Source organism: Hypomesus transpacificus, chromosome 25 (genome assembly GCF_021917145.1).
Source record: "Hypomesus transpacificus isolate Combined female chromosome 25, fHypTra1, whole genome shotgun sequence".
Classification (NCBI taxonomy): domain Eukaryota; kingdom Metazoa; phylum Chordata; class Actinopteri; order Osmeriformes; family Osmeridae; genus Hypomesus; species Hypomesus transpacificus.
The window spans coordinates 3411341-3431776 of NC_061084.1; the positions used below are offsets into that span (position 1 = coordinate 3411341).

Consider the following 20436-nt stretch of genomic DNA (forward strand, 5'->3'; position numbering starts at 1 on the left):
TTATTGTTCAATACATTAATCTACACCCATGAGTTTGTGTCCCAAATTACCAAACAAGTTGCTTAAAATTAGTTTTTTTGTCAACTCCACTAAAATAGTGAGCCATGCATTTATAAAATATTATGAAGACTTAATGTTTACACTAATAATGTGGATTTATTGGGTATGTTTGGAACTTGATGACAAACTTAAACTCAGAAGATAGAATTACAAAAACAAATCCAATATACCTGAATCCACCCTATGCATACTTATTGTTTATGGAGATTGCTGGGAGTCAGATGGCTGAGCGGTGAGGGAGTCGGGCTAGTAATCAGAAGGTTGCCGGATCGATTCCCCGCCGTGCCACATGATGTTGTGTCCTTGGGACACTTCATCACTTCACCCTACTTGTCTCAGGAGAAATGTCCCTGTACTTACTGTAAGTCGCTCTGGATAAGAGCGTCTGCTAAATGACTAAATGTAAATGTAATGTAATGCTTGGATTAAAAAGCATACATTTGGTGCTGTTCATTTACACTTCAAAATACTAAGAGTGAAGTGTAGAATTAAACAGTTCTCTTCTCATTTCCCTTAGGCAAGAGAGAATGGCTATGTAGCAGCCTGACATAGTTGAAACAGTTGCATCAAAACGAAGAAATGGCACAATCCTGTGTAAAAATGGCTGTAATCTATATGACTTAAACTTCCCCTTATTTTTGAGCATTTACTCATATTGCATGAATTAATGCAGAACCCCCTATGAAACAATCTCGGCTTAAAATCGATTCAAACAGTAACACCTGCAAACTGAAAATATGCTCCCAAAATCATAAATAAGCTTGAAATGTATTGAGGGAAAACTGGTCAACATAACAAGTTGACTGGAAGCAATCTTTAAGTGTTAGTAACTAGCTACGTCCCTGCCTGAAGTCTCAGTCATGTGACCAGCTATCCGTGTTGTAGGTGGGAAAACAGCCTGGCTCCCTTCATTCTGTTCTCCTTCCACATGTTGTACTTGCCCTTTACTTTTTCCTGTTATCCACTCCAATCGTTAAGATATTGAATGGCATTGAGATTGCTCAACGGGATTTATGATCATTGATTGTTTGCTATAATAATCTCTGTCCCACCACAATTCTAGCTGAACAACAGCGCAAAGACATAGACAATAAAGCTGACAAAGTATTTATCTAGCTAACTGGTTTGTAGCTAATAGCTGGCTACCAGCTGGTAGCTGGACAACTAGTTTAAATAACTAGCTAACACTTTTGGTAACAGCGAGAAAACGATGTACTACCAGTGCGTTATGTATGCCTGGAGACACTAGGGCTGCGTAGTCCACCGCTCAATGTCGGGGGAGCTAACTAGATAAAAGAAGAAGAACGAAGCCATATCAAGCTACGGTTGCTACATTGGAGACATTTTTCACTCTGGTTGTGGCGTTTTTGTTGTGTAGCTAGTCTAGTTAGGGATGGGACGTATGGTACTGACGCATCGATACTTGTCTCAAAACCAATACGCACAGTTTCGAAAAAGTGTTTCAGAGCTTGTATCAAATTACGAAACCACGTAATCAGTGCTTAGATAGTTCAATGCTTCAAACGTCCCGAACTGGTTCGAAGTTTTGCCGCTCTTCGGAACCAGAGCCATAGAACAAACAAAGCCACCGCTTCTTGTTAAAGACAAATCTCACATTGCCAAAGAAGCAGGACGGTCCGTGTACTTTGCAGGGAACGGATTTTCGTTTTGAAATTGGAAAACCAAAATCGGGCAACCAGCTGTTTCCAAACTACCATTTAAATAGGAAAACAAAAAACGACCTACTTTCAGTTTTGTTTCAATAATAGAAAATGGAAAACAAAAACTATTTTCTTTGATTTTCCAATAATTTAGCTCCAGCCGTACTCTGTCCTTTTGTGACAAAAACAAATACAAGAAGATTGGCCACTAGGGGGGCAGTGGGTGGCAACTGCATAGTAGAGGTGCGCAAAAGGCCGTAGCCATGGCTCAACATTGGGGGGGACGAATTAAAATGTTTGATCATTTCGGACAGCGTGAGTGGTTGCCTGTCGTAGCGTAGCACATTTATATTTTTATATCAATATTTTGGGGTGGGACATTTTGACCAGATTTGAATGTTATGTTAATGTATTATGCTTACGGCCTTGGCAAAACCACTTTCAGCAAATCATGTTTTTCAGTGATTCTTTTATGGAATAATTTATCAACTGAAATAAAAACACACACCAAACTGAAAACATTCAATAGAAAGGTGAAACACTGGTTGAAAGAACTAAACATGTAGCCACTAAGTCAGGTCCATAAAGGCAGGAACACAGTGTGTCTCTGTTGTCCCTGTTGTAATGTATTGTTTTTACGTCCCTCTTGTAATGTATTGTGTTGTTACGTGATGTGCTATTGTGTGTAATGTGGTCATGAATATGTGAAATGTTGATGTACTAATATATTGCATCTGCTGCATGATTGTGTAACTCGCACTCTGCAGTAAATTGTATTTGCCTAACTTTTTAGAAAGGTCTGACCAGGGACTGGGGTTGCAAATTAGCCTATTGGCTAAAAAGCTTTTATGAAACACATCTACAACATTATCTATGTATGTAATAATGTGCGAAAAAAGAATCAACAGATTCATCGATTATTAAAATAATCGTTAGTTGAAGCCCTAAATTCCAATATTAGTGATGCTTTGAAATCTACATCTTTTTTTGATAACAGAGGATTGTGTGTACAGGTTCCGAATATGGTTGCATTGTCCATATTTTTTATTCACTAAATGGCCCATTTCCCCAAAAGTCAAAGAAAGTCACTTAAAAATAATTTATAAATTATATCCAGTTGCTGACTTTCTTAGAAAAATATTCAAATTTGGTGTAGAACCTTCTTTTTTTGTGCTTCAGTGAGTCTGATGTAATCAAATTTTGCATTGAGGCTCGATTCCTCTCCATTCAATTTTATCGTTTATCTGCTCTGCCATGCGCCCTCTGCTGACATCCTGAATAAGTAACTGTCAAGTTCGTGGGAGCAACTTCCGGGTTACAACACAAAAATCTATGCAAAATTGAGAAAGAAGATTTCCACACATTATTTTAATTTCCATGTTTAAGCACATCAAAGAAAATCGTTTTTTCCGTTTTCTATTATCAAAAAAAAAACTGAAAATGGGTTGTTTTCCTTATTTATTTATTTTTTTTACTTCTAAATGGTTGTCAGGAAACGGCTCGTTTCCTAATTTTAGTTTTCTCATTTCAAAACATATCCGTTGGCTGCAAAGTACACGGACCAAGCACCAGGCGTCGCTCGAGTTTCTTCCACCAGTCATTATTTAGCCAAATCCGTTTCGTAATAATTATAAATCCGTGCAGTTGAGTGTTGTGAATATTTTATTGAAATGAAACGTAACATGATAGGACTAGGTAGGTCTATACAGTGCCCAGAAAACAAATGTTGAGGATTTGTCAACATTGTCAACAGTAATAATCATTTGTAAAACTAAAGTTCCCCCAGTTCACAATAGGCCTACATATCAGAAATGTTAAGAATAAGAAAAAATCTATGTAATATAGTTTAATTGATATAAAGACCGTATCGTATAAAGTCCATCCACCCGCATCGACAAGTAACAGCTTTTTCGGTGGTGTAGCTGGTTAAAACATTATACGACAATATTGTTAATGCGAGTCTGGATACCCCAGTGCAGGGAATTTCGGAAGATAAAGAATAACTTTTACTGTGAGAAAATGACATAATTCTTACGGCCTACATATGTATCACAACATTTTAATGTGTGAGCACGAATATCAGATCAAAATGAACACATGTAGCCTTAATTAAAATATTAAATAACGTAGGGTAGTCTACCGTCGGAGACAACCACTACGCCTCATTCAGCCAGTTTAAACGGCTGCTAGATGTCTAGATGACGCTGTTCATTTTCAATGCGCCGATAGTTCTGCTCTTTGGGCCGGCACAATCCGGAAGAAACCACCAAAGCTTCACAAGGCATTGTTCGCCCATCCCGAAGTCTAGTCTTTTTGCAGTACTACCAGTCAGTTGTAGAGTGGTAGTACAGTGGTTATACAGACAGTACCGCCCGGAAGCAGTCTAGAATGGTTCTAGCTAGCTAGCTAACAAAAAGCTGAAAAATATCAGCAAACAAAAAAAAGGCAGACCCAGCGGATGTAGCCAGCTATTTTTCTTGCAATACCCCCCTTGTTCACTGGGCTGGTCTCCACTGAATCACAGCTTGTATTTGATGTACATTATTAACGCACGCGTCGTGTGAGGTCTTAACATCCTGACGTTTCTGACTGTGGATAGCTAGTTTCACTTTTCGCCACAAACTTTGAACACTCCAATTAATAAATATATACAGTGAGGAAAATAAGCATTTGAACATCCTGCTATTTTGCAAGTTCTCCCACTTAGAAATCATGGAGGGGTCTGAAATTGTCATCGTACGTGCATGTCCACTGTGAGAGACGTAATATAAAAAAAAAAAATCCAGAAATCACAATGTATGATTATTTTGACTATTTATTTGTATGATACAGGTGCAAATAAGTATTTGAACACCTGTCTATCAGCTAAAATTCTGACCCTCAAAGACCTGTTAGTCTGCCTTTAAAATGTCCACCTCCACTACATTTATTATCCTAAATTAGATGCACCTTTTTGAGGTCTTTAGCTGCATAAAGCCACCTGTCCACCCCATACAATCAGTAAGAATCCAACTACTAACATGGCCAAGACCAAAGAGGTGTCCAAAGACACTAGAGACAAAATTGTACACCTCCACAAGGCTGGAAAGGGCTATGGGGAAATTGCCAAGCAGCTTGGTGAAAAAAGGTCCACTGTTGGAGCAATCATTAGAAAATGGAAGACGCTAAACATGACCGTCAATCTCCCTCGGACTGGGGCTCCATGCAAGATCTCACCTCGTGGGGTCTCAATGATCTTAAGGAAGGTGAGAAATCAGCCCAGAACTACACGGAAGGAGCTGGTCAATGACCTGAAAAGACCACCGTTTCCAAGGTTACTGTTGGTAATACACTGAGACGTCATGGTTTGAAATCATGCATGGCACGGAAGGTTCCCCTGCTTAAACCAGCACATGTCCAGGCACGTCTTAAGTTTGCCAATGACCATTTGGATGATCCAGAGGAGTCATGGGAGAAAGTAATGTGGTCAGATGAGACCAAAATAGAACTTTGGGGTCATAAATCAACTAAACGTGTTTGGAGGAAGAAGAATGATGAGTACCATCCCAAGAACACCATCCCTACTGTGAAGCATGGGGGTGGTAGCATCAAGCTTTGGGGGTGTTTTTCTGCACATGGGACAGGGCGACTGCACTGTATTAAGGAGAGGATGACCGGGGCCATGTATTGCGAGATTTTGGGGAACAACCTCCTTCCCTCAGTTAGAGCATTAAAGATGGGTTGAGGCTGGGTCTTCCAACATGACAATGACAATGCCAGGATAACCAAGGAGTGGCTCCGTAAGAAGCATATCAAGGTTCTGGCGTGGCCTAGCCAGTCTCCAGACCTAAACCCAATAGAGAATCTTTGGAGGGAGCTCAAACTCCGTGTTTCTCAGCGACAGGCCGGAAACCTGACTGATCTAGAGAAGATCTGTGTTGAGGAGTGGGCCAAAATCCCTCCTGCAGTGTGTGCAAACCTGGTGAAAAACTACAGGAAACGTTGACCTCTTGACTTTCTGAGGTGTTCAAATACTTATTTGCAGCTGTATCATACAAATAAATTGTAAAAAAATCATACATTGTGATTTCTGGATTTTATTTTTTTAGATTTTGTCTCTCACAGTGGACATGCACCCACGATGACAATTTCAGACCCCTCCATGATTTCTAAGTGGGAGAACTTGCAAAATAGCAGGGTGTTCAAATACTTATTTTCCTCACTGTATATATATGAGAGAGAATATAGGTTGTGCCTTGCCAAATGGCCTGCCATTTTATATCTGAGATATCTATACCAGCATCTTCATGATTGTGTTGTCAGTAGTAGTTGTTTCGGTTTATCACTTAAAGCCAAGGGTTTTTGATCATCGCAGAATGGTTGCCTAAATGTATTATTAAGTGAATGGTAAATGTAAGCTTTTGTTGTGCTTTAAATCTCACTTTTGTAAAACAAGTGTTCAACAATGTGCAGTGACTGACCTAGTGCTGCAAAGGTTTCATTATCATCTTTCTTCATTCTCAGATATGGTAGTCAAAAGTGATAAAGAGGAAGACAAAATGGAAGACTCTCTGTTAAAAACCAAAAGAAAAAGGAAAAAGAAAAATAAGGAGAGACTGAAGATGGGAGATGAGGTTTTACCGCTCAGAGTTATTTCCAAGTAAGTAAGCCGACCAACAGCACAGGTGTGTCCAATTAGGTTGTATGAATGTTGTATTAAAATATTTCGCATCCTATGTAAAGTAGTACTAATACTATAAAAGTTAAATGAGAAGACTGTTTTCCACATCCTTAATATATTTGAGCTAAACTATTACGGAAGATGCTACACAGAGGCTGATTTAGCCTCACCTTACAACCTATTGAAGAAACATGTTCTAAATTCTGCTTTGCCAGTTAGCCATTGACTTCATCCTTCGACATGAGTATAAATGAGTAAATGCAGACATTTTTATGAGTCTAAAATGCAACAAAATCAAAAATGCTAATCCAAGTTTATCAATAATTTCGATTCATCCTATATTGGATGACAGGGACGTTTTTATGATGTATTTGAAGTTTGCGGATTAGGCTTTTCCTTTTCAGTTGAAAAAATTCCATGACAGGCTATTTCAAGGAGATGTCTTTCAATTTTCTAATCCTAGAAAGGCAGAGATCAGCTTCACTTTAGTTTTACTGCCTATAGTGTACAGTTGCAAAATATCACAGTTGTCACAGGGAGCAGAGCAACTGCACCCAGATGCAGGATAAGAGGCGAACATGATCAATATAATGCAACTTAACACCGATCAGCCATAACATTATGACCACCGACCCAATATTGTGTAGGTCCCGCTTTTGCCACCAAAACAGCGTTGACCTGTCAAGGCATGGACTCCACTATATTGGTTTCCTGAAGACATCAGGGAATACTTTTTCATGGTCTGCAACAATGCTTAGATAGGTGGTAGGTGTCAAAGTAGCATCCACATGAATGGCATGACCCAAGTTTTCCAAGCAGAACATTGCCCAATGCATCACACTGCCTTCACATGCTTGCCTTTCATAGTGCATCCAGGTGCCATGTGTTTCCCTGGTAAGCAACGCACATGCACCTGGCCATCCACGTGATGTAAAAGAAAACGTGATTCATCAGATAAGGGGACCTTCTTCCATTGCTTCCTTGTCAAGTTCTGATGCTCACGTGCCTATTGTAGGCGCGTTCAGCAGTATACGGGTCAGCATGGACACCCTGACTGGTTTGGGGCTCTGCAGCCCCTTACGCAACAAACTGGGATGCACTGTGTTTGGCAGGCATGTGTTGCTTAGGCCCGCCTTAACTAAAAAGTGCTGCGGGAATGCGTTAGACTTGTTATGCATTACTAACTAAAAAAATACAAAACAATTAGCAACCCAGAGAGGCTACATGGTTACAAACTGGAACAAATAGGGGGCTAAAACATGTTGGAAAATACTTTGTCACAAAGGAACAAGACCAGAAAGAACAGTAGTAACAATCAAAGACAAGGGGAGCAAACCTAAATGGTCATAGGAATGACAATGATATATAATAATTGGGGATATGTATAGTTTAGTGGTAGTGTTTGCCAGCAGATAGACAGATAACACAGAAGACGTCATAGGTTCAAGTCACCTCTTTGTTGTGTTCGATAGAAGTAGCAAGCCTATTTCTTGTGTAGTGTACAAACGGACATCTAAGGAAATAACCTTTTAACAACCCTATATTGTTGTATTTAACTATTTGCTTTTTCTTCCTCTATCTATCCCTCGCTCGCTTGTTGTCTGTATGAAGGCATGACTGGCTTGCACTTAAGCAGGAGTATCTGACCTTGCAAAAACAGAGTATGTCAACATTAAAGAAATGTATGACCGAGATCCACCAGAGGGGGGGTCGACAACAAATGGAGGCAAACAGCATTCTCCAGAAGGAACAGACGTGTATGTTCATAGGCTCTTTTTTTCTTTACGTTGTATGCAACAACTAGATTTGTGTCTAGGCTAAATCATCTCAAGATAAATTTAATTTTCAGAACGGTGAATTGTGTCAGTTTGGCAGCACTTAGAATTAAGACATTTCGTAATGTTTTGTTTTTTGTCCTTTCCTTTTTTGTCCTAGTTGAAGAGAGTGAAAAAGCTGTTAAGGACAAACCAAAGGGGCCTCTCTTTGAGTCTGGAGTCATTGTGAAGATAACACACACAATGCCTTTACCTGGGAGAAAGTGTATAAAGGTATGACAAAATGTGACGACCGAAAATCCTTAATACATATTAATATATATATATATACATATATACATATATAATATAATACGTGTACATGTATTATAATATTAGTGGTGGGCATAGATTATTTGTTCAAATCTAGATTAATCTCACTATATTCTTGGAATTAATCTAGATTAAAATAGCTCATTTAAATTCCGCCGAAGGCATTCAGAATATGTGTGCTACCCAAATAATGACTAAAAATAAGTATTTGAAAACGGTTTTCTCAAGCCAGGTGAGCGAGGAGATTAGTTAGCTTGGCAGATAGAGCTGTCCTGACGGGCTTGCCTCGGTTGCACTCAAACATATAGTTTGACGGCGACTTTTCCCCTGCGCTACATCAGTGCTTGGACCTGCATCTTCCGCATTAGCAAAGGGATGCTTTGTGTTTAGGTGGTATTTGAGACTGGAAGAACTCGTACAGTAAACTAATTACGCATCGCACAAGGTGCAAACAACCTTAGTCTTGTCAAGGTTTCTATTGTGAAGGTTCTTAAAAAATGTTTTTCCCTGAAGCGGCTAAATAGCTGCATCCATATTAGCACGTCACGTTTGATGTGGTCATTTCATACACAAGGCATACACACAGGTTCGAAGACTCGTTCTCGCCCCCCACAGTGCAATTCGGCTAGGTACACATCCTCGCAAAAATATCAAGGTGGAAGTCATCATAGCTTGCGTAGTGTAGACCAGTGGTTCCCAACCCTGGTCCTCGGAACCCCCTGTCCTGCAGCTCTGCAGAAGCTTTAACGACCATTCATTTGAATCAGGTGTGTTGGAGCAGGGAAACATGCAGGACAGGGGTCCCGAGGACCAGGGTTGGGAACCACTGGTGTAGACCCAGCTCCCAACCCAACTTTTGTAGAATAGATTAACGGCGATGTTCTTTTTATCGCCCGATGAGTCTCGTGTTAATGCAGCATGTTAACGCAGATAACGGCCCACCACTGTATAATATACATGTATATAATATACATGTATTTCTATTGGGGCTGAACGATTACTGCATTTGCGATTATATTGCATTGTGACAAAACCTGATTTTGTTCGCAAAAGACTGTGATTTTACTTTGGTGCACGTTACACTTTACCTTGACCGTACGATGGCCACAGGCTTGACAGAACCTGACACTACAGACACTTTGCCAATTTTGGCTTTAAAAAAGATGCTGCGCAGTGTCAGGTATGGTGGAAAACCTGCCTGGCTAATGTTGCTACCTTACGGGGCAACACCACCAACCTAATTCAAAATGTTTAAAGCCTAACTCCATATTCATGTACAAAATTGACATCATCTTGTTAAAATTGTCATTTATCATCATGTCATATGATGTGGTTTCAACAAATTTATGATGTAAATGACACCTTCACAAAAAGCGATAGGTTATCATCTCAAAAAGTATAGGTTGCATATCGCGCTGTGCTTAAGGAGCCTATCTATCACGCAATGAGCTATTAATTCGGTTTCATGTTCAATTCTGCTAATTATTCTTGCACCTTCTGCAACAGGTTCCTGTAGTAAAAACGGACAAGACATGTCTGTGACAGACTTCCTGTATCACCTCTGCTTGTAAAGCCTCAATCTAATCGTGTTTACATAAAATAAACCTGCTCCCGAGCAGGTTTAAGTTTACGGATCTGTTGCTATGACAGGAAGTCCAGGATGTGCTTCAAAGAACCTAACATCCAAGATAAGGACAAATCGTCAACAATGAAATCCAGCTAACTGAGTTAGCAATGTACGGAGCAAGCGCCCCAGTTCATAGCCCAATTCACCGTTTACAAGCATGCAATGTCAGAATTATCCACCGACTCGGACTGAGTTATTTCGGGGTATCGATCGGATCGTAGTCGGACCGCAATTATTCGACCCAAGGTGTTTACAAGAAAGGGATAATTCTGTTTGTCCAAATAAGCCAGTAATTCAGATCCATTTAACCACGGTTACTGTAATCATTCTTTGTAGGCTTCGTATGTATAATAATTGGAGACACGGATAAACTACCCACAACTTGAGTGAAATCCTTCAGCCAATAAATTATATTTTGCTGAATGCTTGAAGGGCTAGACAAACAAACATTCTAATGAAGTACTAGCTCACACGGAAATAAATGACCGATTGACAAAGGAAAGTTGATTTTCCAAACTTGCATCTGTGCAAGATGCGCCATATAGCGATCATTTCTTGTCAGTAACAATGTCCCTGTCTGAAGACTCGGGAGTCATTTGACCTTGAACTTCATAATATTTGAAACTGTTGTCAAACGAACATCAAGCTGCTTGATTTTGTAGCCTTTACCTTTACCATGCTTGTGTACATTTTTCATTTTGATCTCCTCAGACAACTTTTGCTTTTGCTTTCTCTGGTTCATGTTCAGTGTGTGGTGACCACAAAGGTGCCAAACGGCACAGTAACTACTTTCTTCCATTTAAAGTTAATCTGGACACATTTGAAAAATGCGTTGTCGTTTCAAAAACGCTCTTCATTCCCACTAGCGTTTTCCAAACATTGCTCATCCACACTGAAACGTCTTAAAAAGTTTGTGTCTGTACTGCACATGAGTAAAATGTAAGACACAAACTGGAGAGGAGCCAAAACAGCGATACGTCGTTTTCAAATGTATACACTTTGTAGTGCATTTTCAAAAAGCAATGCGGACGGAAGGCCAAAACGGAGAGAATGTTTTACAATGAAAACGTACGTTTGTATGGACAAGGTCTAAATGGGCTGAATAACTGCCAGATTGGAGACATGTGATACTAATTAAAGAAATAAATTGGTTTGGTAAATCACTATAATCCAATAATGTATTAGCTTTTTTAAGGGGTACCAAACAAATGTGTCTAGGCCATTTTACAATATCTTTGTAGAACCACCTATAATTTATCTATTTTCAGATTAATACAGATTGAAGTTAGTCAAAATATATTTTGGGCTTGGGGGACATGGGTTAATTGATAAAAATGATTGTCAACATATGCTTGGAAATAATTTTAATTTGTGTATATGCCAGACACAATTAATTCAGACAATTATTGTGCAGGAGGTACTCTCAGAAGTTTCACCTGTGGTTTATGTGGATATCGTGGAGGGAGATGCTGAGGGTCATGTCCGCTTCAAGTCTCCAGAAGATGCCAAGGCTATAATCAACGCAAATGAAGAGCTCCAAAGAAAGCACAACTGGCATCTGGCAATCCTTTCTGGTATTAAATCTTATTATTTTTAAATACATCTTTATATACCTCAAATGTATCATTACATTTCAGTCATTTTCCATCTGTTTCAATAATGGACTGCCATGAAAACTCAAAGAAACTGACTCACGCTCCACACTATTTTCTTTGAAAACCAGCTTTAATTTCTGACTGAAAGCCAGTCTTAGTTGTAAATGTAACTATTAGTCTGGCATAATCATTTGCCTTAAATACTTTCCCAAATTATCTGACTCCACAGTGTTATGTGGACTTTTTAAAGCAGGTGTTTTTAATACAGAATTTGAATTTTGAATATTCATCTGAAAACAAAATGCAAAAAAGGTCCATTCGAATTTTGGGTGTGTCTGGAAGTGTGCGAGATATGATGAAGTTGCTGACACGGATTGTTTGTGGGGATTGCAGAGGGTCTTTTGACAAAATGGCAAACTGTCATTCAACTGACGTTCTCAAGAACTCTTTGGCATGAGAAGACTACATCAAAAACAATCTAGCCTTAGATACTCCAGAAACCAAAGTGCCACACAGCACTTTTAAGATGTTTTGGTAATTTGTATGTTGTGAAAGAAACCGCTGCTCTATAACTCCATAACATCAGACATGCCATGTGTGTCTGAACATAAGACATTTGCTGTCTGTTGAACGTAATTAACCTGCCACCTCTAACTCCTCAAGTAAGACCACTACTAGCTACGCTAACGAAAAGGTAGTGGCTCGCTAGCGGGTGGCCTGTATACATACATGAAGATTGAGTTTAACCGATCTACACTTGCTACATGGGCTTAGGAGGCAAAACATTAGCCCCCTTAACAGAAAAAGAATGTCTTAAGAATTTGAATATAATTTGATTATATTATTAAAGTATGAAAGTCGAATTTCATTTTTTCAGCCATTTTGACAGCCCTAGTATATGGCCAGCGGGCCAGAAACACTTTTGCACACTTGCAAAAGTGTGAAAATTGCAGGAAAGTCATCCATTCAAATGTTTCAAAGAATGCACTATTTCTGATTTGTCCACAGCCTGTGCAGGTTAGTCAGAGGCATGGCTATACATTGCTGGTGTTCAGTGAGATACTCACATTGTCTTAAAAGAGATGTAAAACAACATCTTTATTCCGACAAGGAATCGGTGTACTTAAAAACACATATTCAGAGATCCAACTTGGATCTGTTTCTCTTCTACCTTGGGGGAATGTGTATCACAGCTCGGTGCCTCGGATGTCCAGACAATATCAGTTGGGTCGGCAGAGAACCAGTGTGAGCAAAACCATATATGCCAACCCAATATATGTATTTATTCTTAATACAATGTTTTACTTGGGCCCAATCCCAATGTCCATGTCACAGACTTTGAAGCGCTTTCTCTGTGAGGTCTTAGTGCGGTCTACTGTCAAATCGTTAAATGCACGAGGGCTCTCTCGCAGACTTTGCCTGAGGTAATTGCCAGTGCACAATTCACAGCGTTGTGACATGAAAACACGGGGGTTACCAATAGAAGCCCGGAAACGAGAGAAAAGTCTTGGCAAACCCCCTCATGAGAGAAGAAAGAAGAAGAACGGTAAACAAACAAGTTTGGAAGGAACCTGAAAGTTTGATTTGATCTGTAACTGTGTATTTGAACTGAGAATCGGCACTCTTAAAGTAGTGCCGTGGCCAGGCAAAGCAGCCTATTTTTTATTTATTATTCTGGTTTCACATCTCTCTCTCACCCCAGTGAAGGAGCGCGGTGCTACGGCGTTTAACTTAACTTTATTTAATTGGGAGAGGTATGCAGCTGACATTAGTTAATGTTGACTTAACTTTAAATTCATCATTAGCTAAATAGCATTTTGTGGCCTGGCTCGTCATTGTTTACCACAAACAAAAGCGGACAAGCAATTGAAACTTACATAGGTAACTAATACTCGCTAAATCTCTTTGGGTAAAGGGGGAAGAGAGGCAGATTGCAGGTAGCTTTGTTTGGTAGATTGCTTTGTTAGCATCACTTACACTTAGCTTTACCTTTTTTAATGTTTTCTTTCTAAACGTCGGTAAAAGTTTGACGGAGGCCTAGTCTCAGCCATCTCAGTGAGCGTGTCTTTGCAAAATGTACGCACTGCTGTTATTTTTTGGGACGCTATTGTAAACTCTTTGTGGTTCAGGTAATCAAATCTAACTGTACCTGATTTGGCCTACATCTTCAGACAGCCACTGTTTTACCCATCTCCCTTATTAACTTTTGGGTATGTGGAGGGTAATTTCAAATCGGAAACGAATGAAGTATGGGTTGCATTTGAAGCATCACGTTTTAAATCTAATAACGGTAATGATGAAAAAATAATGCACAGGCAATTTAGTGATATTCCCGTAGTTGTGGTCTTGACCGGTCTTGAAATAAAATCCTGAGTACTTTTTGTCTGAGACTGAGACAGGCCGAGTACAAATGCAGTGTCCTTTAAAAAGTGGTCTTGAGACCAACACCGGTCTCAAGTACTACAACACTGTTAAAACACAAAGCTCACAGATGGTTCATATAGACATAACTGTGGGTAGATTGTCCTATGAGGACACTGTACAGTACTGTCAACGGGCCTGCTCAACCCATTGCAGCACACAAAGTGATGTTCCCACCACGCTCTGCGGGGACCTCAACAATGGTGCGCTGGCCAATGACATATCTGCCCCAGCGCCTCCTCTTCACCAGGTTGAATCCAACCTCATCAATGAATATGTATTCATATATATCATTAGCTGTGTCATGCTCCTGGATCTTCTGGAACAGACAGCATGATAATGCAAGTTACTGTATAGTATGGACACAGATGGGTCAACACAGTGGGGTACAGTGAGACACATTACAGGTGCAATACATGCATGCGTCAGTGCTGAATGTATGGGACTTACAAACTCTTGCCTTAATTCCTTGATGTGGTCTGTGTTCCGGTCAAAAGGACCCTGTACACTTGTTTCATCCGCATGGCATTCCTGCGGAGAACACGGTACAGTGTAGAGAGGCTGATGGTTTGGATGTTTCTGAATGTGGCATGGTCAGCCAGGATCCTGGTTTGTATCTGTCGGAGTGTGATAGTGTTGTTTTCACGAACCATTGTAGCAACAACTGAACATTGTGTGTAGTGTTTTGACAACAAGGTGATGTGTTATTGACATCAGTGTGTAAACAAGGAAATTCAGAGTCTAACGCAGATAATGAAGTGTAAAGTAGTGATAAATTGGGTCAAGCAATTGGTACATAACGTTAAGGTTGTGAAAATTGTGCCAAAGTTTGGCTTTTTGTGTGTTAACAATTGTGAAAAACTGTAATACTGAGTCTTCCTGCCTGAATCCATCAAGTCTGCCACCTTGGACTTTTTTGTACAGCCAAAATGTAGCCAATGCTACTGAAATATTCTTGTTATGTCCCACTGAACCAAACAATTAAATTGGCTCAAAATTGCAGCCATTTAGGTTGCATAATCTCCCGATAGGTTGCATAATCCCCCGAAATTTTATCTGTGTACCTTAAAATATATTTGGAAATGTAACAGACTACTTGTACATTTACATTTTGTCATTTAGCAGACGCTCTTATCCAGAGCGACTTACAGTAAGTATAGGGACATTCCCCCGAGGCAAGTAGGGTGAAGTGCCTTGCCCAAGGACACAACGTCATTTGGCATGGCCGGGAATCAAACTGGCGACCTTCAGATTACTAGCCCGATTCCCTAACCGCTCAGCCACCTGACTCCCGTACATAATTCACTGGACAGGTTGAAGTGGACACTGCACCTTTTTAAGGGTGGTCCACCGTTTTATCCGACGTTACAAAACCAATTCAACTTTATCTTTAGATTCTTATCGTTAAGGCAGATTTTTTATTTGGTTAATATTAGCCCCTTTGCGAGACACGTGTAGATGATGTAAAATTGATGGCACACATACACAGATTCCTGGAATTACGTATAGGACACAGTGCCCACAATGATGTAGTTGACACACACAGATGTCTGGAATTATAGATGGTGCAGTGCTCGTGATGCAGCTGGTGATGATCTTCTCAATGGGTTTGGTACTGTTCTCATGTCACAATTAAAATCCTCTGTTATCTCTGAAATACTTGTTCAACCTCGTCTATTCTAGTCACTTACTTGCCTCAAGAAAACGACCAAGGAGGCTAAAGTGGTATGAATAGTGCCCCGTTGTATGCAATGCACCTGGTGATTATAATGTTGTAGCACATTTGCAATGTGCAGGCAGTTTTGTCATCAGTAAACATATTCATTTATGTAACAAAATTCATTGATTGTATACACCTGATATTGTCATTCTGTTATCTAGCCATCTTTTCATCAAACCCTTTGAAAGCATCTGATTTATATGCCAGCAGTCAGCACTAGTGGTGTAACGGATCATAGTTGATCCGTACGGACCACCCTCCACGATTCGGTCCGCATGTGATCCATGGATCAATTGCCAAGTTTAACCGCCACAGTGTAAATACAGTTTTGCTGCTGTTACTTTTTAAAGTAGAATCAGTTATCAATGCAGAGTGGCGGTGAAAAGAAAGCGAAAAGACAGATTCGTGTTAAATTAAAAAAAAAAAAATGTTACTTTCATGTTAACGTTGAATCTCAACATGCCCTGCATTGCACAAAACTAATAATTAAAAAACAGCAGTGACCGCCATGGCTAGCGGAGGACAAGAAGAACTGGAAAGACCTCCCGCTTGTTGAAATTCTTTTGTATGGGAGCATTTTGGCTTCCCTGTCAAAAATGAAAATGGAAAAAGGGTGGGAGACAAAACTGTTAATGTGTAGGCACTGTAACGAAAGTAAGTCGTATGAATGTGGAAAAACATTAAGCATGGCCACACATTTAAAGCATCATCACCCTGGTGTTTTATTGACAGGAGCCACAACAACTTCTTACTGCGGCATTTAAGCAGCCCTTTGCCGCCTAATCAGACTGGGCTAAAGCCATCACCAAATCTATTGGGATGTTTATCGCTGCAGACATGAGGCCATATTCTGTTGTGGAAAACAAACGCTTTAAATATGGTGATGGTGCTTGAGCTACGCTACAAAATCCCCTCGCGGATCCACTTCAGTATGAAGATTGTGCCTGATTTTTATGAACAGGAAAAGAGACAAATTGTCAACTAATTATCTAAGGCATCTTATGTTACCCTCACCACAGATGGATGTACCTCCAGGGCAACAGAAAGCTACGTGACTGTTCACTACACTATAGAGTAGGGATGGGGATTTGAACTGATTTCACTATTCAGAGTATCCTAAATGATTTTCGAATATCCAGATAATCTATTTTTATTAATGTGGTTCCGTTATGTCATTAGCCTGACATGATGCAAAGCATACAGGAAACACATGAACCACCACACATTCTGGCAATAATTGTGACTGTTAAACTATTAGATTAAATCAGGATTAAAGAAAGAAAACAAATGAAAGAGCAATTTACTAACATGACGAAAAGACAATTAACTTGGAAGAAAAACGCTGCGTTTTTAGACGTATGCTCTTAAATTAGCGCTTAGCCTATTATTATATATATTATAAAGTAAAAAGTTAAAAAATACATTGGAAGATATTAAACACATTGGGTAGGCTATCCTTGATAAAAACAAAAGACACACATGCAGAAATATTGCATATGAACTTAACTTGGATCCGGAATCCTATAGGAGACAATGCAAACATAAATAGCCGATTATGCCAAATGGCTACTGGTAAAAAATGTATAAGCCACAACTGCATTAGCCCTACGCATTTTTATTCAGGAAATTTAGCATATAAACATGCTCAGGGGAGAGGCGAGCACGGAGGCGATTTACAAGCAGGCCGGCGTAGAAAAGACTGCAGGAACTGAAGTTGCTGCGAGTTTAGCCAGGACACTAAGCTTTGTAGCGCCAAATGAAAGGAGACTCGCAGCAGAACACAGTGTCACGTAGCCTACCTTTTTTGATTGTTTTCATAATTTCTAGAATTCACAACAACGGTTTTTAATAAATAAATAAAAACAACGCTCATAAGCATTTGAAAAAAGTACCTGAATACTAACTTGAGGATATCCGGATATTCGAATAACCACGCCCATCCCTACCACAGAGGAGTGGGAGATGCAAAGTGCGGTGCTGCAGACACAGCGGCTGAATGAGTCACACAAAATTCGGCGTACGTACTACCAGGAGCAGTGGCAGAACATTTTTGACTTTTATAATATTTTTGGTAATATAAAACCTCAAACAGACACCAGAGTATCTTATCAATGTCTGGTATACTTCCACAGCCTTTAGTTTTTCAATGAAGTTTAAAATAAAATAATAGAGAATCACTTATCTTTGAAAATAGCTTAATCCTCGCAAATCTTAACTTAAAAAAAATATATAAAAAATCTTAAATATTAACCAGACTATTCTGATAGTCTGGCCTACTTCCACAACCTTTCAATTTTCAATAAAGTTTTAAACAAAACTCAAATAAATTGTTCATCTTGGAAAATAACATTATATCCACGCTATTATTAATAACCTTTTCAAAATTGTGTGCCTGTTTGTGCATATTCTGAAGATTGCACTGTGAATTTGCACTGTCAGTTTTGTTTTTGAATAAAGGGTTGGAAATGTATACTTAAAAAAAAAAAAAAAAGATTCATCGATTAATCGAAAAAAGAATCGACAGATTCATTGATTATTAAATCAAGTCGTTAGTTACAGCCCTAGTTATATCCATATTGTTTCAGCTCGCGAAAGCTAGCTTAATGCAGTGTGAAGAGAGCAAGCCAAACTGGCGGTGATTAGTTTTTTCATAATTATGTCAAAATGCGTATCCAAACAACGTCAATCGTGGCATTGCACTCGGTTGAATTATGAAAAGGACACTGGCAAAATATGAATTTTGCAGATTGCCCGGTTCTTGAGCTGATCATGGGAAGCTAAAACCATTCTAATTTGTACATGCACACATAGATTTCTGGCATTATTAGAGAGATTTTGATGGAAGCCCAGACTTGAAAGTTTATTTATGGAATTCATGGATTACAGGGGACCATGAACAAAGATACTGGCAGAAAATCTTGGTGGACCGCCAAGTCAAGTTGAACAGACCAAGGGAAAAGAAAAGGGGCACAGAGAAGGTAATGTTAGTCTTTATGTTCCAACAATAACTACTATGATGTGTGTCCTTTTTTCAGTCTCTTTTCTCCTTTTGTTTCTAGCTGATTTCCAAAGCAGAGAAGATAATCATTGCCAGGGCTAAGGAGGCTAGTAAGCACATACGTTTCCTGGAGGATTGATGGTGGCACGATAAATGGCTATGGGGATCTACATGTATTTTCTTCTGCATTTGGTACTCATTTAGTTGATTGCCTTGTTTAAAAAAAAAAGAATAAAACAATTCCAAGACAGTTCCCCTAAACTAAGTTTGCTAATAATGTTTTTTAAACTGTGTGTAGATACAATTATAGATGGAACATAAACTAATTCATACCATCATCTTGTGAAATATGTGCCATGTGCACAAAAGGTGAATTCGAATACATTTACATGCCGCTGTTAATTTTTCATAACATTTTGCAGCCATTTTTTCTTGGAACATCATGAAATAAAGATTTAATTTTGGTAATAAGTGTTTTTTATAACATCTACGGGTCTTTAGAGTACTACAGTACAGTATTTTAACACTGATTTGAAAAAGCATCAAAATGGGCTTAAGTATTATTAATAAAACTACTGCACAGTGTTCATGATGCAGTCGGTCCTTATGTCAGTGAGACATGCACAGATTGCTGGAACTATAGATAGTGCACAGTGCCTTTGATGAAGTCAGTGACACAGATTCGTGAAATTATAGATCGAACACAGTTCCCGTGACGCAGTCGTTGAGTAAGATGTCTGTGACACAGATTTCTGGAATTGCCAATGATGCAGCTTGTGAATTTTGGTACCTACATTTCTGTAGTGAGTTCAGCAAAACCATATGGAGGCAACATCTTGCCACACCTGAAGAGTTATTCAATCACATCAGACAATGGGGGGGGGGGGGGGGGCTAACCAATCTCAGCCCTCCTGCTAGCTTGCAAACTTCAAAGGGCCTGCTTGAGACAACACGTCTTCAGCAACCATTTGCTATCCGTTTTGGCGGCAGTTGAACAAGGAACATACCTTAATCAGAACTTTTGAGGAAAGTTCTTTAGACTTCAGTTTTACTACAAGAGTACAAGGTGGAGAATTATGAGAGGGATATTTGTGTCATGTTTGTGACTTTGTTTTAATGTTGTGTTTACTGAAATCTTGATTCTAGTAACTACTCCTTCTTCCTGAAAGATAACCACGTCTATCTTGGTATCTACACAAAGCTATTATAATAAAACAAATCATTCAACTGTATTTTTTAACTGTACCAAGATGTCCATAACAATATTTGGACAATCTTATGAACCATCCAGAGACCAGATCACACCTTTGGTAGGTGTGAAGGAAGGACAAATCTGGAAATTTCAAAAGAGGACATTTCAGAAGAACCAAAAACGCAATTCTAATTGCGACTTGACTGAGATCCCGCAGATTCAAGTCACATGATCTTGCTTCTAACTTCAGATTCTTCAAATGGACCTTTGGCGCGAACCGCCCTCAAACTCATTGATCAACCCCAGATCAAACGTAATAATGGCTAAAGCTCTTTCCTCCCCGACGTGGCATTGGTGTGAGCTCTGTTTATGATTTGTAAGGATGTAATCATTGACTGTACCATTTCTGTCTTTA

The 20436-nt window shown here is 39.4% G+C and overlaps 1 protein-coding gene across 2 annotated transcripts in view; it reads left to right on the forward strand.

Annotated features, from left to right (window-relative positions):
* Nucleotides 1-19297, forward strand: part of larp7 (La ribonucleoprotein 7, transcriptional regulator) — a 61938-nt gene extending 42641 nt beyond the window's left edge. For both annotated transcript variants that reach the window (XM_047049009.1, XM_047049010.1), the window contains exons 9-14: nt 6225-6360; nt 7993-8138; nt 8317-8429; nt 11510-11669; nt 18718-18809; nt 18891-19297. In XM_047049009.1, the coding sequence (XP_046904965.1) occupies nt 6225-6360; nt 7993-8138; nt 8317-8429; nt 11510-11669; nt 18718-18809; nt 18891-18968 (725 nt within the window). In that variant the 3' untranslated portion in view covers nt 18969-19297. The remainder of the gene's footprint in view (nt 1-6224; nt 6361-7992; nt 8139-8316; nt 8430-11509; nt 11670-18717; nt 18810-18890) is intronic.
* The last annotated feature ends 1139 nt before the right edge of the window (nt 19298-20436 follow it).